The sequence below is a fragment of the Cibotium barometz genome, chromosome 31, assembly GCF_041138505.1.
Source record: "Cibotium barometz isolate CiBa-2024 chromosome 31, ASM4113850v1, whole genome shotgun sequence".
Taxonomy (NCBI): Eukaryota; Viridiplantae; Streptophyta; class Polypodiopsida; order Cyatheales; family Cibotiaceae; genus Cibotium; species Cibotium barometz.
The window spans coordinates 45,697,203-45,722,908 of NC_141076.1; the positions used below are offsets into that span (position 1 = coordinate 45,697,203).

At 44.5% G+C, this 25,706-nt stretch overlaps 1 protein-coding gene across 2 annotated transcripts in view; it reads left to right on the forward strand.

Moving 5' to 3' along the window:
- Positions 1-24,504, forward strand: part of LOC147620926 (MACPF domain-containing protein At4g24290-like) — a 45,554-nt gene extending 21,050 nt beyond the window's left edge. For both annotated transcript variants that reach the window (XM_086825199.1, XM_086825200.1), the window contains exon 8: positions 22,908-24,504. In XM_086825199.1, the coding sequence (XP_086681325.1) occupies positions 22,908-23,603 (696 nt within the window). In that variant the 3' untranslated portion in view covers positions 23,604-24,504. The remainder of the gene's footprint in view (positions 1-22,907) is intronic.
- Positions 24,505-25,706: the final 1,202 nt, after the last annotated feature.

Genomic DNA, 25,706 nt, shown 5'->3' on the forward strand with positions numbered 1-25,706 from the left:
CTCGACTTGTTGAAATCTTATGTATCCAACCGCAAATGGGATTGGGAGAAGTATTTACCACTTGTGGAGTTTGCCTACAACAATACGGTACATACTTCTACGGGCAAGGCGCCCTTTGAGATTATCTATGGCAAGGTGGTACTACCACCCATCCTTCGTACAAAGGATGAGATTTTTGCAGCAGATGAGTATGTCAGAGACTTGGATACTGCATTTGCACAGCTACGGACAGCCATAGAGAGGTCTCAAACCAAGAATAAAAAGGCAGCTGATAAGCATAGAAGGGATGTACAATTCAAACAAGGTGATTGGGTCTTGCTGAAATTTGAAAAGGCACGCCTTCGGAAGAGGCCAGGGAAAGAGGGAAAGTACCCTAAACTTTCCAACAGGTACTATGGACCTTTTTAGATCTTGGAGAAGATCAATGATGTTGCATTTCGGCTCGTACTCCCAGATCATTGGAACATGCATAATGCTTTTCATGTGAGCCTATTGAGGCCTTATGTGGGACCGACACCGTTTGAGCCGGCTTTGGAAGACCCACCCGAGGTGGATGAGCTGGAAGAGATTCTTCAACCTGAACAGATTGTTTTTCACAAGGAACGAAAGCTTGCGGGAGGCAAACTTGTTCGTAGGTACCTTGTGAAGTTCAAGAATTATTCAGCTTTGGATGCGAAATGGATGGATGAGGCCTACTTCGAGGATTACCCAGATCTTTTGAAGGCCTATCTGGAGGCTTTTCAGTTGCGGTCAACTGATTAGAAGCCGGGGGGAATGTCACAAACCCCTATATTCTAGGGACATGCGGATGCGTGTCAGGCCTAGAAACATGCGGATGCATGTATGTATTATACCTGGGCATGTGTATGGATCATATGAGTGGATGCATATGAGTCCAAGGACATGGCAGGACATTTGTGGATTTTCGGGCGGTGCCCGTGTGGATTCCGGCCATGCACACATGGTGTGTTATGATGGCAGGCGGAATATTTTCAAGTACAAGAATGATGATAGGTGGTTCTCCAAGTTTACATGTGCACAATGCATAAATGATGCATGCCATAACTTTATTTTACTTTGTGTGACATTGTCTTGCTGCCTGGACAATGCTTGTTATTTTGGCTTGTGAAGTCCGAGGGACCGGGGACGCCCGGGCACCTTGTGGACACGTGTGTGCACTCCTGTTTGGGCCTAAAACTGTGGGCTTATGGGTTTTGCAGGTGGTAAGTGCGTCCACACTCAATTTACAGCTTACTTCATTTACTACTAAGGTTTATTGGTTTGCAGGTCCACACTCATTAATAAGTGGCCGGACAACTTATAATGCGTTCGCATTTGGTTGGACCAAAATTAACGAAGTCCGGACAACTTATGGCCATTTCCCATTTGGTTGGACCTAAACTTATAGAAACAGGACAAATGGAGCACTATGGGCTGGACACCTACCTGGACACCTTATGGGGACACATGTCAGCCAGCATGTGTACCCACCAGGCCCCTGAGGTGGCACCTGAAAAAGGCGCCTCCCTCAAGAGGCCCTTTTGGGTTGTTCTACTTTGGGAGTTGCTACAGGGCTGGTTGCTTGCTTCTCGGAATATGTGAGCATGGATGTGTCTCAAGGATTCCTGGTATAGTAGGTGCTTAGGGCAAGCATTGGGGACACTTGCTCGTGGAGAACACAGGTTTTCTGGATCAGTTTCTCGCGTGGAAACAGGGCCTAAAGATCCATTTACATCTTGTGCAGGGCGGAGTACCTATGAGGATTGTGATACTCTTGTGCAGGGCGGATGTACCTGTGAAGAGGCTTGTGCAGGGCGGATGTACCTGTGAAGAGGCTTGTGCAAGGCGGATGTACCTGTGTGTAGGGCGGATGTACCTACAGATTCTCTTGTTTGAAATGTATTCATTCATAATGTATTTGGAAGAATCAGGTGCAGGCTGGTGGTGAATCCCCAGGCACCCGTAATCTTGTACTTTGCAGACTCTTTTGGTAATATAACCTAAAGGGGGGGGGGTCAGCCTATCATCGGCCCCTTTATGTGGTGTATTGTCATTTTTCAGCTTTGTGGTTGTAATGCTCAAGTGTTAAGTGCTCAGAATCTTGTTCACATTTATACGATTCCAATACACGCGTCCGCCTCCCGTTTCACGACCAGCCACAAAGCTCTCCGCCTTGCTGTCCAACAGCCCTATGCTCTCTACAGAAGAAGTCGACCAGCTCTTTTTTGGCTGCCCTGACTTGTCCAACACACCAAACTCCCAGAAAAGCAACTCATAGTGTTAAAAATAACTTCACAGTCACTTTTAGCAACTCGTGGGCTTTTGGTCCACTGCCCGGGTGCCCAAGCCTCATAATTGATCCTGGTTCATTAATAAAGTCCAGCCTGATGTGAACTCTCTTATAAATTATAAGTTTGTCCGCTCGAACTTTAATGAATGTGAACCTGCAACCATAAACTTTAGTAGACAAAGGAAATAATAATAAAATAAGGTCTAGTGTGCGCACTTTTCACCTGCAAAACACATAAAATTCATTGCCTTAGTCCCAAACAGGTGTGCACACATGTGTCCACGGGGTGTCCAGGCGTCCCCAATGCCCGTGGACATTTAGAGACAAAATACCATGCAATGTCCAGGCAAACAAAACAAGTCACACATGCAAGTGCATTTCACAGGCAAATGCTTGTGCGCGATGATTTGGATTAAATCTCCCAACTTGCCATCTTGTACACCAAAATTGTCGTGACCATGGGCACCACCCATGTTGGATCCAAATACTGTACTCACTAGAGCAATTTGCCCTTGCATGAGCCCAGCTAACTCACCAGGATCACCAACCCTTCCATGAGTTCAAATACGCACTGAACATAGTCACCAACTCTTTCATGTGTTTACGCACTCACTAGGGTCACCAACCCTTCCATGAATGCATAAATTCAGTAGTCAGAGTCACCAACTCTTCTTACTGACTTAGAGTGACCAACTCTAATCACTCATTAAAGTCACCAATTCTAATATGAGTGAATCCATCATGCTCGAGGAAATCCTTTCGCATGGCACATATCTGTGGAGGATTGTGACATGGGACGCTAGAGACTTTCCACATGGAGCATGTCTTTGATCCTACTATCCTTGGGTGGTGAGCTAGATACATTAGTGTTACGTCTGGACCGGTCTAGGGCTAGGGCAAAGAACACGTGGAATCAACACGTGGGCTAACCTGGGATTAGGGTTAGGGTTAACCCAAAATTAGGATTAAGACGATGGCCTAGTGGATAAGACCTTGGACTTTTTAACGAAAGGTCTTGGGCTCAAATCCTTTTGGGGACACACCTTTATATGAACTAAGGGTGTGTTCACGTGCAAGTGGGCACGTTCACTCCAATTGGCTGAGCGACTAACTTGTGGGGTTTGTCCTTACATTATGAGGGGCATTGCTAGTCTGTGAGTGACAACATGATAAGAACCTTTCTTGGTTGTTTGAGCATGACATGTTGCCTGTAGGGTGGTTCCTCACACACTTTCTCGTGATCGCCAAGTGATATTGATGTATAGTGATGCATGAGGCAGTCTCGAAATTGTACATGAGAGAGATGAGAAGTTTGGAACTGCTACGTCTAGGACTAAGTGCCCAAGACCAGGTTGCGTATCCAAGATTCAGGATCTCCCAGTAGTGGATGTAACTCCATGTATGATGTTATACTCTTGGAAGTAGGGTCTCTACATGAGGACATGTTCATCCCAATTTGGGGGAGTGAGAAAAAGAGTGATATGATAAGTTACTCATGGAGTAAGGGACTTTCCACTTGTTCGATGGGGATAACCCATCGACATGTTAGAGATGGAATTTGCTATAAAGTTGTATGTTGTCTTCAGGTTATTTGAGGACAAGGGACATACGCATGATTGTTTGAAAGTCATATGTGGTCTTTAGGCTTTCGAGCACATGGGACATACACATAATTTGATGGGAAGTTTTACACTTTCCCTAAAGTAGAAGTGAGTATCTAGTGGTTATGTGAAAACACATTGGAAGTACCTCTCCTGGGATGGTGCAACATGCCCTCGCTTCCTGTCTTTAGAGAATTTTTGGCTCTTGCATGAGGTATCACCTACAGCCTTACTACCGCTTTTGACTTTGATTGCAAGGGTATCATCAATTTTTTTGGCATAACGGTAGATGTCAGCGAATATGGTTCTGGAGAAGCTCATTCTAATAATCTGGCAGAAGGCCGAACAAGTGTAGCGTATAAACCAACACGTGGCTCCTCAAGAGCCTTGGAACGGTTAACCAGGTCTTTAAACTCCAGGGAATAGCTGTCCAAGCTCTTCTTTCCCATCTCCAGTTTAAACAACCAACGAAAGTTGTCTATCTTGTTAATTAGAGACAAACTGTGTCTTAAACACATGCTGAAAATCAGCCCACATTGTTGGCTTCATACGGAGGTCCTTCCACTAGGTGAACGCTTTATGCTGAAGAATAATTTGAATCTGACTAATACGGTGAGCATCATTGTACTTGTACAGATTAAAAAAAGCGGTCCACTTCCCAAGCTAGCTATCTAAGTAGAGTTCCTCACATTCTTTCTTCTCACCGGAAAAAGGTTCCAAATGGAAGGAAACCTGCTGAGGAGGAGGATTACTAGTTGCAGCCTGGGGAGCGTGGGAGCCTAGCTTTGCCAACTGTCTCTGTAAATCAAGCAGAGTGGAATACAGAGAATCCACAAAAGGAGATGCAAGAGGTTGAGGTGCAGGTGATGGCTGTCCAAAAGGCAAAGGAGGCTGCACATAGCCCATATATTGATGATATGGCTGAGGTGGCGAAGCATGTGTACTTGAGGGTCGAGGGGTACCTCTGTGGACTGCATGATAATATCTCTCACGAGGTCATAAACTATTGATATCGTCGTGGGCTGGTCACCAAAAGCATCCACATGCACCCCGGAAGTTTTTGTTGTTGTTCCGCCATGGAGTAGAAGATGGAAAGATCTCACAAACCGTGTAGAGAATTAGAGAGTACAGAAGGTTAAAGATGGTCGCTTTGAATGGGTGGAGCACTTAAGCTTCAGCTTTTAGTGTAGGGCCTAGGCACAACTCACAAAGGTTGACTTTTAGCCCACCCTTCACGAATGGAGGCTTTTATGAGGTTGTACCCCAAAAAAGCAAGCAAGCATAGCCCCAAAATAACAAGACGCCCAGCTTTCAGTTTTCTTCTCCTCTTTTTTTAGCGTAAAAGCCACTGATGCTTAAAATAACAGGATGCCCAGCTTTCAGCTTTCTTCTCCTCCTTTTTTAGTGTAAAATCCACTTATGGGAAAATATGCTTAAAATACTACATGCACTTGCTTTTTTAAAAATGAAAAGCTGTGTACTCCTGTAGTGAGACCATGCGATCATGCTCCAGCCCGTCTCATCCCTGCTGTCCGCTCTGTAAGCTCACAGGTGTGGGCCTGGACTGTACCCGCATGTGTGACAGGCCTACATACTCATGTGTCTCAGGTAGACAGTGCTGTATGGCCTAGAAGCTCATCACAGTACCCTACAGTTCACAGTTTTTCACTCTATCTTGGAGGCATCTTTCTCTCAACAGATGCTGCAGTATTTTGGTTAGGTTTACCTTACCATAGGCGTTTTCTTGTTCACAGATGGAGGTACTGCTATTCACAGCCATAGAGAGAAAAAGCAGTGTTGAGTCCCAAAAAGCACAAACTCCCATGCACAACCAAAAGTGCAGAGAATTCAGCATTCTGCAGAACCTGACGAGCCCTCTGAACAATGCGATGAATCAGTCCAAAATACTTCTAGGAATGCAGGAACACGTCCATGGTGCAAGGTGTTACCCTCACACACAAGTATACCGGACCTGTCAGAGAACATGCAGCACATACAGACACGTCAAAAGCTCCTTCTTTTTCCATAGATATGCAACGATTCCAAGAACCGTCTGCACACATCTAACCAAGGTGTCTTCCGTGTTCACCTTTGACTCCGTCCTATGCTCTAAGTTTCCCATTCCACCAGGCCTTGGAAGACTAAAAACAGCCAACAGATTAGAACCCGGAAGATACACATGATGGATTCTCTCCTCTCTTTCCGGAGTGTTTCCACCTTAATTCCAGCAGGTCAGGCTTTGATATACCAATGTAAAGCCACCAGGCTAACAGACCATGCAATTAAGTATAAACAAAAAGGACAACACACAAGGACTAAGTGTAAAGTCTTCACTAGACCATGCCCATGGATTATCTGCATAGAACCACTGTGGATCAAGATAGAGGCATACCTGAGAAACCCTAGCAAGGTTTCCATAGACCTAACGTTGAACTCACAGCTTGACTGCAATGGATTGTGGCTAGCAACTCACCACCCAACCGTAGAGTCCTCAGGACTCACCCCCGAGCGTGAGGTCCAATTGCCGCAAGCCTGCCAGTCACCAATGACCCCAACTTGGCGTCCCATACAACCAAGCCGAATAATCCACTAATAGCACCATGGTAGAGAGATCCTGCACGCTCCTTGTTGGTAACCCCAAGCTACAATGTGGCTACTTGATCTGTTGTGTCTAATAAGTGACCCCAAGGTCACTTAAATAGTAATAACCTCGCTATAAGTGGCCTACTTTTATTTATAAAGCTTTCTTGCTTTATATACAAGCTTTTAGCCATTATTAGTCCCTAGTGACTATTATTAGCCCATGACTATTATTTCCAATCCCACTATCAATCTAGACCTCCTCTTGCTAGCGCACTTACCTTACATGTGAACCCTCTAGGTCCCCAATGCCCTTGGCTAAGCCTTAACCCTAATTATGGATTAACCCTAACCTTAATCCTAGGTTAGTCCACGTGTTCCCCACCCTAGCCCTATGCCGGTCGGGAAGTAACGTACTTTAATTGGCATCCTTGCTAGTGCATAAGGAGAACAAGCTTCTCTAAGCAAATCCTTTGATCCGAACATCCATTCATAGCATCTACTCAAGTCTATTGCCCCAAGCTAGTGTAAGACTCCTCTTGCAGATTTTTTTATAAAGATTCAATTGCTTATTGTCAATCCAACTCTCGTCCAAGAGCTGAATCCCAATAGGACAACCAGTCACAAAGTGCAACAAGCTCTACCATAACAACCCTAGCATAGACCCATAGCACAACTCGTCAATCATACCAAATGGCATCTCCCATAAGTTGTCGGCAAATACTAGTTCACTTAATGTGCAAACAAGTCCTAATTCAATCATCACAGCACAATCCCACCAAGAAGCACCCAAGAGGCAAGAGAAGGTCTGCGTTGCTTACCGAGGAACAGGTGGTGGAGGTGTGGAAAGACAACCTATGCTTCAAGTGCAAGCAACCTGGCCATCACTACAGGGATTGTCCAAAGAAGAAGTCTTTGGGGGGTAAGACCTAGGTACACATTACAGAACTACAAGGTAACTCTTTGATCTCTTCTGTTGAAATTCATCATCTGGGTAGTAGTAGTTGCCAGGGGTGTCAGATAAGTGACTCTTCCTTTGGTCTGCATGATCTCCTTCGAGCTAAGGGATCTATAGACGACCGTCGGGTGCAGATTCTGTTTGACAATGACTCTATTCACATCTTATTTTTTCACGTTTGGTGCGAACACTCTAGCTATCCATGGTGGCACGTGATCACCGTTATGTGGTTAATCTTGCCAGTGGTGCAGACCTGGAAGTGGGAGATCAAATGATGCCTAGGTTGGATTTCTAGATTCAGGACTACCGGGAGGCTTTGGACGTTAACATCATGAACCTTGACAGGGTGGATGTGATCTTGGGAATGTTTGGTTTTTTAATAAGAGCGAGACGATGATGTTAGATTACGAGTCTCATAGGCTCTCATTTGTTCATGACGGGAATCGCATGCAATCCGGGGTGATGTTCCTAATGGATTTTGTGATGTAAACTCGACTTAAGATTTGGTGAGGATATATATGAGGCTCTTTTTGATCCAAATTTTGAGTCATATTGTTGTTTTCATGATCTTTTTAATTCCGAAATTTTGTTAAGATGATTTTCTTGTGAATGTAATTCAATTTGAAGCGATGAAGTTTCTAAAGGACAACAAGTTTTGGATGATATTTTAAAAGAGTTTCGTGACGTGTTTTTGAGCAAGTTACCTTATGGTTGGCCACCCAAGAGGGATGTTGATCATGGGATTGAGGTATTGTGTGGTAGTAATCCCGTCTCTTGGCAACCTTATCGGCTTAGCCAAAAGGAGGATGACGAGATTGCTGAGCAACAACTGCAAGATTTCTTAATAAATGTTTTGTTCAATCTAGTAAGTCTCCATGGGACGCTCCCGTTCTTCTGTCATTGAAGAAAGATAGTAGCATGCGCCTCTGTGTAGATTACAAAGGCTTGAACAAACTCACTGTCAAGAATAGATATCCTTTGGCAAGGATGGATGACTTGATAGATCGTCTTCAGGGTGTAAGTATGTCACCAAGATTGATCTACGGCCAGGCTATCATCAAATATAGATTAAACTTGACGACATGCCTAAGACAGTGTTTCGAACGTGCTATGGTAACTATGAGTTTTTCGTCCTATCTTTGGGTTGACTGATGCTGCTCCTACTTTTTAGTAGATGAACAATTTATTCTGTCCTTATTTGGGAAAGTGGATTGTTGTCTTCTTGGATGACATACTGATTTATAGTAAGTCATTTGAAGAGTACATACAACATCTTAGAGTCATCTTGGAGATACTCAGACGAGAGTAGTTGTATGCGAAGGAATCAAAGTGTGATATCTTCAAGTAGGAACTCTTGTATCTGGGTCACATCATCTCTATTGGTGTTGTGAAGATTGATCTAGATAAGGTTCGCAAGATCTTCGAATGGCTAATCCCACGGACGATTAGGCAAGCGAAATCATTTCTTGGTTTCATTGGCTTTTTCAATAAGTTCATCGAGACGTATGCCAAGATTGCTACCCTTTGACTCAGCTTTTAAAGGGGGTGAGTGTCACCATTTGGTCCCTTCACGTGTCTTGATTAGTGTTTTGGGGCAAGCCCATACACAGAACAGAACCAAGGTGAGAACGGGGAGTTTCCACCACAGAAGAACGATGAAGCATTCATTGCAAAGATTGGTGTGAAAATGGTTATATAGCATGAGCATCATGGGATTTAATCATTGAAGTGACTTATAAGGTTTATAAGTCAGTATGTTCACACAACATTAAAGTTGGTCTGGACATATTATTATTTTGGGCATGTACAAGTGGACAGGAGGTGCCCATAGTGGTTGAGTACTTTAGGTACGATGCGGTATGGTACGTGTATGGTACGAGTACGCAAAGCATGCATCAAGATAAGTACTTTGAGTATGTTACTTTCTCAATTAGCATATATAAATAATAATATATATATTATAAATGACTAATGAGTTTATAACTCACCTACAAGGTGGTCAAGTATATGTAGGTGCGGTATGAGATGATAGGTGTATAGTACGACTATGGTATGATGCACATGAGGATACATACTTTAGTTATGTAGAGAGTTAAAAAAGTCTAGAAACTAGTCAACAAATTTGGTTGAAAATATATATAAAGAATAAATGATCAAGCACTCATCAGTCACAACTAACATGAAATGGACAGGTAATCGACTATACTCTTAGACATGAAATGTCAAACTCACTAAGGCACACAAATAGATCAGAGATGCTAGTGTAAATTTGAAATCATCAATGACACACAAATAAGTATGAAAATAAGGAAGCTATCAGTGACAAGACAACTACAAGCTGAAATATGTATAGATCCTTGTGCATTATGAGTCCATTGAAAAGGAAAATTGAGGGAGCAAGGCAATTGGGAGAAGTTGAGGGCTAGGAACGAGGGTGCGAGAAACATGAATAGGGGTTTGAAGAGTCGGTATCAAGCAAAGATGGCACATAGATAGGCTACAAAGTGCAAATCAATCAATGAACATGTTTTTTTTTTTTAAAGTACCGGTACGGAACCTCAAGCCTCCCCCTCAAGCCTCCTGCCCCCCCGCGGAGCCGTGCCCTCACGCCCCCCGGCCCTCACGTGCCGTGCCCTCATGTGCCCCCGGTCCCCGTGGAATGGTACTGGTACGGTACGTATTGAAAGTACTGAACAGATGAGTATGAGTACGGAATGCAACTATGGAGGCACCTAGCTACAACTTGGGCAACAAGCTGGGAAAAGCATAAAAAAGCAGATATTTTGGGCAGCCAAGCCATTTTTGGCACAAAAGGAAAAGCATAGCTACTCTCCTTCTCTACTTTGTGCTGGCCATACAGCTCTGGACTGGCTGTGAGCAGAGTTCGCCTTGCTCTTTGCTAGCCGACTGCAGTTGGTCGTTTCTCTTTCCCATAGTCACAGGGAATGGGCATTTTTAGACTCGGGAATGTTGGGGATGGCAGCATCTTCTTGTTCCCATTCCCGTCCCATGTCACTCTATAGTCACAGGGAATGGCCATTCTCAATCTTTTCCGTCCCCGTTCCCCGTCCCCATTTCGCGTCCCATGTGACTATGCTCTTTCCTCCTCCAGTTGGTTGACACAACCAGCCGTACAGCAGCACCCGCTTTCAGTACTGGCCATACAGCTGCTGTACTGGCCGTACAGCTGCTGGTCTCTCTTTCTCTCACTCTTCTGGCCACCTTGGTGGTGGTTGCAGCCGTAAAGTGCCTACTACTGGTTGCCTACAGGGACTGGTTCGAAGACAGTTTTGAGGGCAGATATTGGGACTATTTTGAAGACAGTTTTGGGCTGATTTGTGGCCTGTCTTTTGCAAAGAGGGCCAAGCCCGAGTCTTGTGGAAGGTTGCTGAGTTTTTTGTGGAAAGTCTGGTGCCATATGCACCCTCACCTTGAGTTCTTGTAAAAAACTTCTACTGAATAAAAAAGTTCCTATGGGGACACCAGCCGTTCCGGCTCAGTGCAGTGTCTCTATATTTATGTGACTTCCTGCTTTGTTTGGTATTTGAAGTGTCTTATCTTTTGTTCTGGGTCCCCGATCTGTTACAGTGGTATCAGAGCACATCTTTTCCAGATTGCTTGGAGAAGAGCAAAGATTTTGGGAGGATCCAGAAAATTTTTATAGTTCTCTCCGACATCTATTCTATAGATATAGAATAGCCTTGTTACGAGACGATATCAAAATAATGTTTGAGCACATGGGTACAGGGTTCCATAAGACCCTTGATGCTCAGAAGGAGTTTTATACCAGACAGTTAGACAAACTCTTGGAACAATTGGCCACGCGATAGGCTTTGTTGAGCAACTACCGACGCTACCCATATGTGGAAAGGCTTCTATCTGGAAAGGTAGCTTGTGACATGTCGGCAATGGATATCTTTGGAGATTTAGCACATATGTACGCCGAAGGCCCCACAGATTTGGCCTTCAGGTATCTCAGGCGAACTCAGCTGACCATAGAGCTTTGGACCGGCCGTCAGCAGAGCTCGCCTGAGATACCTGAAGGTCAAATCTACGGGCCCCCCCACCCCCCCGATGGCCCTCTTTTGTTTTTGACTGTTGTTTTTTTGACCCTTTTTTTGTGGAAAAAATGGCTGTTTTTGATTGTTATGGGGTTGGCTTGTTTTTGGTGTCCTTTCAGGCTTAGCAACCAAGGATTTGTGGATGTTGACTTTTGGTGTGGATGCGAAGGATGTGTTCTCTCTATCCTTCTGATCACTGCTCGGTATTTGGAGGGTTGAGGTGAGGCACCTAGCAACAAGAAGTAAAGGCTTCTCTTCAACTACCTCCCTCTCTTTGTGTCTTTGCAGACTGTCTTCCAACAATTGGGCCTTGGCCCCCGACCTTTGTTGGAAATTAGTGTTGGGGTAAAGGCGTTATGCCCACCCTTATAGTGTGTACAAGCCCATAAGTTATAGTACATAGTACACTTGGTACTTTTAATGTACTAAGTGCACTATGTGTACTAGTGCAATATACATGTGTGATAGGGGAGTCACACACTCATGCCTCATGAGTTGACTTATCCCCACAACTCTCTCTCTCTCTCTCCCTTGTTTCTCTGTGTATGTCTCCCACATGACCTAACCCTAAACTCTGTTTCTCCCATCAAGCCAAATATCATAATTATGAGAGCCTTCAAGCTTCTTGATGTGAAGCAATGAAGAGCTCTCACCTGTGGTTGCCATAGCAAAATGCAACCTGTCAATGCCTGACTCCCTGCAAAATGTGCAAACACTGCACCAAAAGCACACAAAGTGCTCACAGTTTTTCTCCCAAGCTTTATCTCCCACTGCGGAAGCAAGAATGCAGCTTTTCTTCCACTTTATGTGATGAAATCAACAAAATCTGGTTGCTGCAGATTTTGGACAGCACCTTAAATGTGCTCTTTTGCCCTTCCAAAGTACTGTACAGCAGTACCAAGTGCTCACCAATGATGTACCAAACCTGTCCCGGCAAGTACAGCAGCTGAAATTGAACCTTTTGGTGACTCAAAACAGTGTACAGCCATGCCAAAACATGCACAAAGCTGTGCCAAATCTGTACCAGCAGGTACAGTAGCAATAAATGCTCCCCTGGCTGTCCAAATGAGTAAAAATCAGACTTTTACAGTCCCGAACACTGCATAAAACAGTCCCGAACAGAAATTGGGCAAAAGCCCCTTGACTGCAAGCTGATTTTTGAGGATTCAAGGCATAAATGTCTTGCCTGCTGCTTTGCCAAGCTCAACAAGCATACCCAGTGCTACAATGTGTTGCTTCAGAAAAAGCAGCACAAGCCTATCAAAGAAAGGGGTGTGATGCCCGCTTCTCTTACTGCTGAAGAGTGGGAAGATATGGATGAGCTGGCAAGATCTACTATCATGTTGTCTGTGTCAGACTCATTACTTTTCAGCATTCGTGAAGAGAAGACAGCTTGGGGAATGTGGCAGAGATTGCAGGACTTGTATGCCCAACAAAGTGCCTCAAGCAAAGTGTATTGGTTGAAGAAACTCATAGGTCTTCATATGAAGGAAGGGGCATCTATGACAGCCCATCTAAATGAGTTTAATGGTATTGTCAGCCAGGTCATTAATCAAAAGTTGGCAATGGACGATGAGTTCAAAGCCACTTTTCTGTTATGCACTTTGCCAGAGAGTTGGGACACATTCAGGACAGCCACTAGCAATTCGAATGCTATGCTGTCATATGCAGATGTTGAGGGTGCTCTTCTTCAAGAAGAGATGAACAGGAAAAACAACTCTGTTGGCAAGTCCAATGCAATGAATGCACGTGGGAGATCCCAGCAAAGGGGGAAAAGCCAAGAAAGGGGAAGGAGCAAGTCTCGCTCCAAAAAGGATTTGGAATGCCATTATTGTGGCAAAAAGGGACACATTAAAAAGCAATGCTACAAATGGAAAAATGATCAAAAAGAAAAGGGAAAAGGCAAAGACAAAGAGAAAGATGAAGCCAAAGATGTAAAGCCAAAGGGCAAAAGTGGAGTCAAGATCGAAGAAATCAATGTGTCACATGCAGGTGGCAGTGAGGATGAGGTCCTCTTTACGTCTTCACTTGATGCCCATTCACTTCTTACAGGTGGTCATGGTATGCACTCATGGATCATTGATTCAGGTGCCTCCTTTCATGTCACAGGTTGCAGAGACTTGTTTGTCAGGTACACTGCTGGCAATGAAGGAGTGGTTTATTTGGGTGATAACCATGCATGCAAGATTCTTGGCAGAGGTGATGTGAGGCTTGTATTTTCAGATGGCTCACAGCTTATGCTCCATGATGTCAGGCATGTGCCTGAGATCAAGAAGAATCTGCTTTCTACTGGACAGCTTGATGATGCTGATTATGTTACCACATTTGGTAGTGGAAAGTGGAAAATTAGTAAGGGCTCACTGGTTGTTGCTAGGGGCTCTAAGGTGGACACTCTTTATTTCATGCATGCAGGTGTTTGTCACCATGCTAATGTAAATGCAACCGAGCTGCTGGAAATTTCTATGTGGCATAGCCGGTTGGGACACATGAGTGTCAAGGGAATGGAGCAATTGTCTCGTTTGGGTTACTTGCCTTCTCTAAAGTTTTCAAGTTTTCAGTTTTGTGAGCATTGTATATATGGTAGGCAACTACAGTGCCCCCACAAGAAAGCTCTTGGACAGAAAGATGCTCAGTTAGAGCTTGTGCATACAGATGTATGTGAGATGCCTCAGCTTTCTTTGGGAGGGGCAAAATATTTTGTGTCTTTTATAGATGATGCCACACGCAAGGTGTGGGTTTATCCTCTTCGTTTGAAGAGTGATACATTCTCAGTGTTTCAGAAGTTTGTTGCTGTTGTTGAGAATCAAACTGGCAAAACACTGAAAGCTTTGCGTTCCGACAATGGTGGAGAGTACATGTCCAAACAGTTTCAGGACTTTTGTGATGCTAAAGGCATCAAGAGGGAGCTCTCTACTCCTTATGATCCTCCACAAAACGGGACAGCAGAGAGGATGAACAGGACCATACAGGAGAAGGTCCGTTCTATGTTGTCACATGCTGCATTACCTCATGGTTTTTGGGCTGAAGCTGTTATGACAGCCGTTCACCTTATAAACAAGTCACCTAACACGAGGCTTGGTGGGAAAGTGCCAGAAGAAGTATGGACAGGGAAGCCTCCGTCATACAAGCACTTGAGAGTGTTTGGTTGCGTTGCGTACGTGCACATACGCAGGGAAATGCGTACCAAACTTTATCCTAAGTCTCACAAATGCATATTCCTAGGATATGGTGACAGAGGTGAAATGGGGTATAGACTTTGGGATCCCATGAATAGAAAGATCATACGCAGCAATGATGTCATTTTTGATGAAACATGCATGTATAAGGAGCCTGCAAGGCAACAGGAGCCTAGCAGAGTCATCTTTGATGATGATGGACATCATGGACAACAACAAAGGGCTGTAAATCAGCCATTACAGTAGGAAAACCAGCCCTTAAATGGTGCTGAAAATGGTCCAAATGGACAGCCAGATATGGCAGAAGATATCCCTATGGATATACCACAGTTGGAGGATATACCGGGCATGATATTTCAGCCTTATGGCATGGAACAGGAGCCACCAATGGGTGATATGCAGGCTGGACAGCAACCTGCAAATGATGGTCATTGGGTACGGAGGTCCACAAGACCCTCCAGAGCCCCTGACAGGTTTGTTCCAGGGGTTGACTATTTGATGCTTACTGACTGTGGGGAGCCCTCATGTTATAAAGAGGCTTTACAGAGGGCAGACAAGGCTCTATGGGAGCGTGCCATGAAGTCAGAGATGGATTCTCTGCATAAAAATGAAACATGGAAGTTGGTGCATTTGCCTGCAGGCAAGAAGGTTTTGCCATGCAAGTGGGTATACAGGCTCAAAGTTGCACCAGATGCAAAGCCAAGATACAAAGCTAGGTTAGTGGCTAAGGGCTTTAAGCAGGAATATGGTGTGGACTTTGAGGAGATCTTCTCTCCAGTGGTCAAAATGACCACACTTAGAGCTATGTTAGCTTTGGTTGCACATGATGATCTGGACTTGATTCAGATGGATGTGAAGACTGCTTTTCTTCACGGTGATCTCCATGAGGAGATATATATGCAGCAGCCAGAGGGTTATGCAGTAAGTGGAAAGGAGAAGCTTGTATGCAAGCTGAAAAAGAGTCTTTATGGGCTCAAACAGGCACCAAGAGAATGGTATCATAAATTTGATACATTCATGAAATCACAGAAATTCAGGAGAAGTGACATAGATCACTGCTTGTACACCAAGAAGGCTTTGGATGGCAGTCTATTGATCCTCATCTTGTATGTTGATGATATGTTGATTGCCGGGAAATCTCGTAAAGAGATGGATGCCTTGAAGCAGAGGCTGCATCAAACCTTTGATATGAAGGATTTGGGTGATGCTAATCACATCTTGGGTATGCGGATACTTCGGGACAGAAATCAGCATGTGTTGTATTTGTCTCAGAAGGAATACATTGGCAAAGTCTTGCAGAGGTTCAATATGGACGGGGGGAAGAAGACTAGTACTGCTTTGCCTCCATATGTGAAACTCAGTGCTATGGACAGCCCACAGTCGGATAGAGACAGGGCTGATATGGCCAAGATTCCGTATGCTTCAGCTTGTGGCAGTCTCATGTATGCCATGGTTGCTACTAGGCCGGACATTGCATTTGCAGTGGGAGTGGTTTCTAGATACATGGCCAACCCTGGCAAGAAGCATTGGGAAGCAGTGAAAGGTGTCATGAGATACCTGAAGGGCACACAGGATATGTGCATTTGCTTTGGCAAACAGGATGCATTAGTGCATGGTTACACGGATTCAGATTATGCCGGTCATCCAGATAACCGGAAGTCTACTACCGGTTATGTGTTTACATTCACAGGAGGTGCTGTGTCATGGATATCCAGGATGCAGAAGTGCACTGCCTTATCTACTACAGAGGCCGAGTATATTGCAGCCACAGAGGCTTGCAAGGAGGCATTATGGCTATCTCGGTTAGTGGTTGATTTGGGCTATACAGGGGATATTCCATTGTTGCATTGTGATAGTCAGAGTGCCATCCAGTTGGCAAAGAACCCTGTCTTTCATGCAAAGACGAAGCATGTGGATGTGAAGTATCACTTCATCAGAGAGGTGATAGAGAACAAGCAAATTCAGCTTGTTAAGATTCATACGGATGACAACCCGGTGATCTGTTGACGAAGAGTTTGCCTCCGGAGCGGTTTGCTCATTGCAGACACTTGATGGGCATTGGATGAGGCCAGTTTCAGCCTTGATATGGCCTTGTATATTATCATGTACATGCTGATTTTTTCTTTTCCTTTACTTAAGGGCACTTTGCCTTTAAGTGGGAGGTTGTTGGGGTAAAGGCGTTATGCCCACCCTTATAGTGTGTACAAGCCCATAAGTTATAGTACATAGTACACTTAGTACTTTTAATGTACTAAGTGCACTATGTGTACTAGTGCAATATACATGTGTGATAGGGGAGTCACACACTCATGCCTCATGAGTTGACTTATCCCCACAACTCTCTCTCTCTCTCTCCCTTGTTTCTCTGTGTATGTCTCCCACATGACCTAACCCTAAACTCTGTTTCTCCCATCAATTAGGGGTCACTTCTCGGGAGGTCACCCATCCCAGTAATGTTCACGCCACTGCGCGCTTAATCTCCACCACTCTAATCCCTTCCAAGCCACGAAAATTGGTGGATGAGGGATGAATGGCCCTAGTCTTCTATTATTTATGTACGATCTCATTATCCCTAGCACTATGCTTGTGGTATGTAGACGGCCAGGCCATGAGCTTCCGACACCCTCCCTCGATCGCTAGGACGTAGGTACCGAGAGACTCTGACGACACTTGGTTCAGAGGTCTGCTTGCTCTCACAGAGCTGTCACCCGGCTATTCCGGCATATGCCCGCATTACCCCGAGCATACCAGCACGATGTAGCCTTCTTAGTCGTACACGCATTTGGCCTTCTATCAAACAACACTTTCGGCCCAATCGATCGGCACATTGCAAGTCACAGTATCTGGACTACTACCGTTTAGCTCCACTGAGAGGAATTGGCAAGCCTACCAGCTCCATTAACAACATCCCAACATGCCCTCCCTGGCTCTGATACCATGTTGGAAATTGGGGCCCACTTCCTAGGAGTTCACCCATCCTAGTAGTGTTCACGCTACTGTGCGCTTAACCTCCACCACTCTAATCCCTTCCAAGCCATGAAAATTGGTGGAGGGATGATAATGGTCCTAGTCTTCTTTCATTTATGTATGATCTCATTATCCCTAGCACTATGCATGTGTTATGTAGACGGCCATGCCATGACCTTCCGACAACCTTCGGTGGGTACTTGGAGTCTTGGACTCTTTGTCCTCCCTTTAAAAAGTTCTCCTCGAACCTTTTCTCCATCACAAGTTTCAAGCTGTCAAGCTCATGCTCTCATAGCTCTAGCCTCTCAAGCTCAAGCTCCCATTGATTTCAAGCTTTGTAACAACCTCTGAGCTCTCTATTCTTTCAAATTGAATTTATAAGTGTTTTTTTTTTCAAAAACCATACTTACCGTATCGTACATCAAAATTTCATACGGTATTGTAAGTTCTTGCAAGATATCATACCGTACCGTATCGTACGATTGTACGCGAACAACTATGATAATATGTCGAGTCCGCAATAGGTGTTGCCCTGTTCCAAGATGGGAGATCCATAGCCTTTGAAAGAAAGAAGCTTTTAGAGACACATATGAGGTATCCTACCCAGGAAAAGGAGCTTCTGGCTCTTAACCATGCAATGAAAATTTGGCGACACTATCTGTATTGGTTTTGATTTGTTTTCTGGAATCGTTGAAGTATATTTGTGACTGACCTGAAAGGGTCAAAGGCTAAATGGGTTGACCTCATGCATGAGTTCGACTTGGCTTTAGTGGTGTGATGAACATTTTGTGGACTTGCCTGGATTCCCACGTGGTGGATTTCATGTGGAGAGCCACAAAAGCTTACACTACTGCCTAGTACATTTTGTATTGTGCATATTTGTTTGAGATATGACGTGCACACGTGAAATTTTTTTTGTTTTGTTTTTTGTTTTTCCAGAAAGAGACTTCTATTAAGTATGAGAAAAACATACAACAATCACAGCTATAAGCCGGAAAAGAATAGAATCACTCCAATATGTAAGGTGATTTCAACCACTGAGGAGCATCATGATGCCATGTAAGACCTGTGGTACTAGAGGAAAAGAAGATGCCATGGTTCCATTCCCGCATAAATATCACACGCTTCGCCTGCGCAGAACGAGAGGGCCCCTGAATGCGAGCCCAAGTAGCCATAAGAGTGTGGATGATATCACCCCATATAGTACTAATGCACTGACACCCTCAATAGCCTCTGTGCATCTAAGATTTGCCATGCTGTAATACTCGCAATAATCTCCCAACTGGTGTCAATCCTCTGTCTAGGGGGTGTATAATCAGAGTGAGAAACATCCTGCAATAAACCATGCTGGGCAATACCTCTACGAATGAAAAAAGTAGAATCTGTACCACTGCCCTCGTAAAAAAGCTGCGGACCGGACTGGGAGAGCCAAGCAACTGCCCCCCAAGTCACATGCATGGCTCGGCCACTCAGTTTGCCCATAAGTTGGGCTGCAAGACCCCAAATCTGCTGTGCAATGCTGCATCCCCATAGACAATGTTGTACGGACTCAGAATTTGCCGCACATCTAGGACAGGAAGGTGCTACACCGAAAACTGATCTCCACTGATTGGTGGGGAACCACCATGTAAGAATAACCAAAAGAAATGAGAGATCTGGCTCCTTCTGTATGAGTGCCAAAGTCTATACCAATATCTGCCCTATATCACTGGAGAAATATCATAGCTCTCCCAATGAGGCCTGAGAGTAGGGATCCTATGCATCTGTCGAGTGAGGAGAAGCCTGGCATTCCGAACAGTGAAACTAAAAAAAGGAAGGCTTTTCAAAGGATCGAAGGCATCAATCTTCTCTCACTCTCTTGGATCCCACTGAAGATATCTGATAGGACTGCCACCATATAGCCACAAACACCAAGAGCCATGAGTCACTATCTGAGGAGAAGGGTCAATATACCAGTGCTTCCCCGAGCGACCAACAATCCTCATTGGACTAAGCCTAGTATTTGGGATGATCTCCTCCATACTACATCTCCTCAATCGCCCACCAGGCATGATAGAATAAATGAGGCAATCTGTATCCTCCTGGCCCGGGAGAGCAATGACCTAAAGAGGTATGCGTATCCTCGAAAAAACTCCCAGCCAACTCGGATGATAGTCTCCGTGAAAGGTCCCAGAAAGCCACTCATGCGGGATAGCTGCATCAATCTGATCAATACGAATGCGAGAGCCCCTAAGATGCTGAGTGGATGCAACTCTCCGATCCTCCGGAAGACTCTTAAAGGTCTTCCAAGCAAGAACTGTGTATGCGCATCTCTCCCATCCTGACCATTGCATATAACGAGATGCACCAAGTGGCCGACTAGCCTCATCCCTAATGAACTCGTTCCACATAATAGGTTGTCGGTCAGCCTCGTCCAAAGACCTAGGAAGCCTTTGTCTTAAAAAATATATCATGCTTCTCCATGCTCTGACAATGGCTGCAATAAGAGGGGAAGATGGTGCCCTAATATCAGCCTCTGTGAACAAAAAACGTGTGCTGGGCATCCAATCTCTCCTGACCCTGGGTGTACATCTGGAAATCTGAGACAAGAAAAAATCCTTCCAAGGCTTAGTGCCTGGTAGGAAACCTCTGACCACAAGTTTGCAAAGCAACGCCCTGCACTGAACATCCGGATCGATGATATTCAAGCCCCCCTCTCTTTTGGGCTGAATAACTGTGAGCCAAGCTACCCTGGCACGAGTGTCTGAGGTGCCATCCAAGCCCGACCAGAGAAAATTGTGGATCAATCTCCGCAATTGGCCAATGCACGCACGAGAGAAGCACCAACAAGAGGCAATAAACCAAGCTGAGGCAAGCAAAACTTGATTAGACACCAAAGCTCTCGAGGCTAAATCTAATCTCTTGGAGCTCCAATGGAGAAGCTTCTCCCGGATACTCATAAGTACCGGAGCAAACTGCTGTGCAGGAGAAATATCAATCCCAACTTGGCATCCCAAATATCTAGCAGTGCATCCTCTGCTGTTTTCAAATGTAGGTGCAAGTGTAGGTGCATAAGAACCTGGTGGAGGAGTGTGCATGAACTTGTTTGGGCCTAATGTATTGTGTTTTTGGGGTTTTGTAGGTGGTAAGTATATATCCTACATCCTTTTATTTTTGACAAGGTTATATCTAATATGTGTACACACTCGACTTATAAAAGGCTGTACAACTTAACCGAATTCCCAAGGTAGTGACCCGGCACCAAGCTGGTACATATGGTGTGGAGGAGGGGACTTGGTGTGAGAGTGCCCAACAATTGGCACCACCATGCACGGTGGTGGGGTGTGTATGGTGGCCTACCACTCCTATCAAAGGGGATGACATGCCGCATGGGCCCTGTATCCCTCCTCACGGCTGAAAGGGCCAAGAACACCTGTACCTGCTGCCCGTACTACATCCATACTTTCTGTTGCTGACTGTACAGCAGTGGTACGACTTGCTGCTGCTGTTGTACCCATTTCTGTTGCCCGTACAGCCTCTGTAGCTGCAGCTAATGCCCATACAGCTCCAATATTTTCTGCAGCCGTTAGTACAGCATCCGTACCCGCTGATATGGTTTGTAGAACACCTGCATAGGCTGCCTGATTTCTGTACTTGCTGTCCATACCATACCTGTACCTACTGCACTCCGTAGTATGTACGACCACTGTACCGGCTGCCCGACCTTATGTACCGTCTGTCCATCCTGCTGTACTGGCAACCAAGTGCCTGTTGGTGTTTTGGTGATTGCATGTGTGGCTGACCTATTCGGAAAAGTGGCCGTTTAGCTCATGCATTGATTGGGCTTTCCTCTTCTCAACAAGGCTTATTATTCCCCATAAAACCATGAGATCGGGAATGGCCTTGAGGTCCTTGTGTTGAAAAAAAAGTGATGAAGGGTGCAACCATTTGGGCATTAAGGGGAGCATGTAACCTTAGAAATATTATGAAGGGTTCATAGCTCAAATGTTATAAGCCAAATGTAAATGGGTGAATGTAAAAGTGGAGATTCCACATGACATCATGGTGTGGTTAAAGGTGGATGTTGGTGATGGCAAAGGGTATACCCCTTGGATGCTAAAAAGAGTCAAACCTCTTGGTGTTAGCGATGGCCAAATGGATATTTTTCAATGCTTTAAAAGCAGGCCTTTGGGCTCACTTGTAACAAACTCTTTTCAATCAATGATATGATTATTGCGATTTGTGAGCTTATTAATCTTGCTTGGCTTTTCTTAATCAAGTTTTAATTATCTTCACTCTCAATCATGTCGTGCATTACTCGCTATGAGCCGCCCTAGGCACCATGAATTTCAATACCTTGATTAGATGTGCAATGCTGGAGATGTGAAGATTTGAAGGATAAAGCTTTAGAGGATTGAAGATTCAACATCAGCAAACTGTTTGAATCTTGTTTTAATTTCACAGCTATATTTGATGCAAACTGGAGATTTTCGAATCACCTCAATTTTGTACAAAACAATTGCTCCTTGTGGTAATAAAATGTGTGTACGTGTGTGTTTTGGCATAACAAGAAACAACCGTTTTCCCAGCAGAAAATGCGGAAACACTGTTTGTCTAGAGTTGTTGTTTCGTTCCCTTTCTCATTTCCTAATCTCCTCTCAAGTTTCTTCTTGCAAATTTTTCCTATACTTGTTATCTCATTCACCCTACATTTCTCCTCTATTTCCCTCAATGTTTTCCCTCATTTCTGACTAATTTTACAATTTTACCGTTCATGTATGTTATCCTAGAGCCGTTTGTGTTTCTTAGTGTTATGCCGTTTCCGTTGCATAAACATGAGCCGTTTTCAGCTGATCTTGAACCCCTGTCATGGTTTCAATGGTCTTGTGAATCTGTGCCAGTTTCTGTTTGTTTAATTGTGTGTTTTGATCATTAAGTGCTCCGAGATCTACTCCTCATGGCATACAAATGCTTTCAGACTGCTGTAGATGTGTCAGGACATTGCATGTGAAGTGCTTTCTGTTGGGTCTCTTTTTTTTCTATAGCTTAACCACCAGGCTGGAGCGCAAATACAAGAAGATGGTGTCTGTCTGTTGCATCTGAAGCCTTCCTAAATTGAGTATGGACTGTGCTTGTGCTATTGATGGAGTTGAGGATTAGTTAAAATTGATGAAGGTTTATATTTATTAATTTAGGCATGTGCCATCAATGGAGGTTTATGTTTATTATAGAGGCATGTACCTTCATAATGGAGTGTTCTCAAGAAGAAAACACGAGTGCTGTTTGCCAATGTAGGTGACAGTCGGGAAAACGCCAGTCACAGGAATGCGCCTGTACTTGGAGGGAAAGAAATGTGACAAACTGGCAGTGCATCTCCAACACTTGTCAGCTGTTCCCAAGGTCTTACAGCCCTTGTGGGAAGAGCATGCCTTTGCAGGAGAGCCAATGTGGCAAGACCCAGAGGACTACAATCCAAGATATTTTGAGCCCATACAGTGGAAGAATTTCTCTCACGTCTGCACGGCACCTGTGGAAAACACAGAGACATGGATTGGGGACCATGCTGGTGCATCTGTAGTTGTCGGAGCACAGCTCGGAGTCCAAAGCTTTGGCATTAAGAATGTGTTATACCTGCGGCTGTTGTATTCAAAGATACCAGAAGCTAAGATCCGCAGATCGGAGTGGGATCACATGCCAGCTTCCATGCAGAAGTCTGGAATGTTCTCAACCTTGCTAAGTACCACCTTTTCGTCCACACCACCGCCTCCAAAGGCTCCAACTGTGGTTATGAATTCAGGGGTGTATCCAGAAGGTCCGCCAAAACCTGTGCAGGAGCCCAAGCTTTTGAAGTATGTTGATATGACTGAAATGACCAAGGGCCCTCAGGACATGCCTGGACATTGGTTAGTGACGGGCGCCAAGCTCTACTTGGACAATAGGAAGATATCCTTGCGGGTGAAATATTCTCTTTTAACCATCAGCTCTGACTGATTGGGCATTTGTATTTGATTCCGCTTCGTAATGGTCATTGTATGGGAGTCCAGGGAGGTTTTGGGGGCTCAATTGAGAGAGGAGTTTGTTCTAGTAGGTGTGAGCTTTTGCTTCGGCTGTGTACAGTGTTCGCAATTTGTTGCAAGCTGGTGAAAAAGAAAATGCGCAAAATTTTCAATGTTCTTGGCAATGTCCAATAATCACCAAAAGACGATTACAGTTAGTGGATGGTTGCTGAATCATCTGCCACATCAAGTTCTCGTGTGGTGAGCTGGCCACTATTGTTGCACGCCTATGAATCCTTTCTCCCCAAGGCCTATGATGAATATGAGAGTGAGTAGCATGTGAAAAACCACGTAAGTTTTGTGAGTCAGCATTAATATAAGAGGCTTAGAGACTCGTTAATATGACATTCTACTTGTTGCCGGAGTTGTGCCAAGTGTATGAGCAGAGTTCATGGCATGACTATGGAATAATGCAGGGGACTTTGAGATGTTATTTATCATATTGTGGAGAGTGCCAACGCACAGAACCGTTTTTCTGAAAGGTAAGGCCGGTTTCATGTGGAGATAAGAGTGGCAATTGATGGGTTTGGGAGGTCTGGTCTGCAAGAGGGCTGGACATTGAAAGCGACTGCAGGCAGCATGCACACAGTCGTATGCAGGCCTCGTACGCATGTTGATCTCTCTCTCTTTCTCTCTCTCTCTCTCTCTCTCTGAAATGAGTTCAATCTCACTCAGTTGAGTTGTATGGTGTGCCCCAGCAGCTTCAAGAACACGGTTGTATGGCAGGCTCTCTATGAGGCCTATATGATGAGGTGTACACGCTCATTTTGTATGTGAGAACCTAGCTCATGTGTAACCTTTTGGTGATTAATACGGGCTTAGTGTTACTTAGTGAATCTTGCTCTTGCACATGGTATGTGTGTTATCATTTGATTATGCTTCTCATTAGCTTAATCTAAGTGTCTCATGCTTTCTTGATTAGCTCTAGTCTTGCTTAGTTCACATAGTTTTAGTTTGCCCTAATCTAGTTACTATTGGTCCATGAATCACATGTTGATTGTCCCATTCTCATTAGCATTTGCTTAGTGAGCTTCATTTTTAATACCTTCTTGCTCACCTAAAAATATAATTTGATTAAAAAATTGGAAATGTGTAAGGTCTCCTTTTGTTTTGGATAATTTTGCTATATAGAACTTGTGCCAAAGTCCGGATAAGTAGACGCATTGATCTTGAAATGGCTATAATCTTTCCATTTCAACTTAGATAGCTTTTCCAGTTTATAGCCAGAGCAGCCACTAGCCCTATTGCCCATACCGAATGCTTCTCAACTAGTACATAATCCAATGTCCATATATCAGAACCCTATATTGAGAGGTATGCACGGACTGCCACCAATGCCATACCCAACTTCGGTATTATCACCCCAGCCGGTTCCATGACCAGTTCTTTGTGGAATCGCATCAGTACAATAGTACTCGATGACTCTTCGAGTGAGCTTTGAGTCATATGAGCAATATGATTCATATGGATATCGTGAATAACCTCCATCCATTGACTATGCCTCTTTGTTCAAAGCTATGGTGCGCAACGAAAGGTGAGACTTCAATAACATGTCATGTAGGCCACCTGCAAGGGCCCACATCATGTTGTTGTGTGTGCTCATAGAGCCCTTGCACTGAGTACCCCAACTCCATATCCGAATCGAGTATACGAAATCCCAATGTGCCAATTTATATGGAGGTACATGTTACAAGTGTGGATTCAAACATGCTTTTAAGGATTGTTCCAACAGAGTGACGATCACCCTTGTGGTAGGAGCATCAGTTACTTCGGTGAGCCTCAACTTGTTAAGCCTACAAGAATGACTTATTCATACAGTCCTCCTTAATATACAATCATAGGGCTCTGCTCCAAACCAAGACACGGGTAGTTGCCAAGGAAACGTCTAAGGCGGCTAAGAACCAGAAAGCTTAGGCTTCAATCTTGAATCGCCAAAGAGCCTGAGGCACAAGCATAGTAGTCACTTAAAAGCCTAAAGGGACGGAACAAGAGGTCCAAAAAGAGAACTTGAACAACACGTGGAAACGCAAGGCTTAAT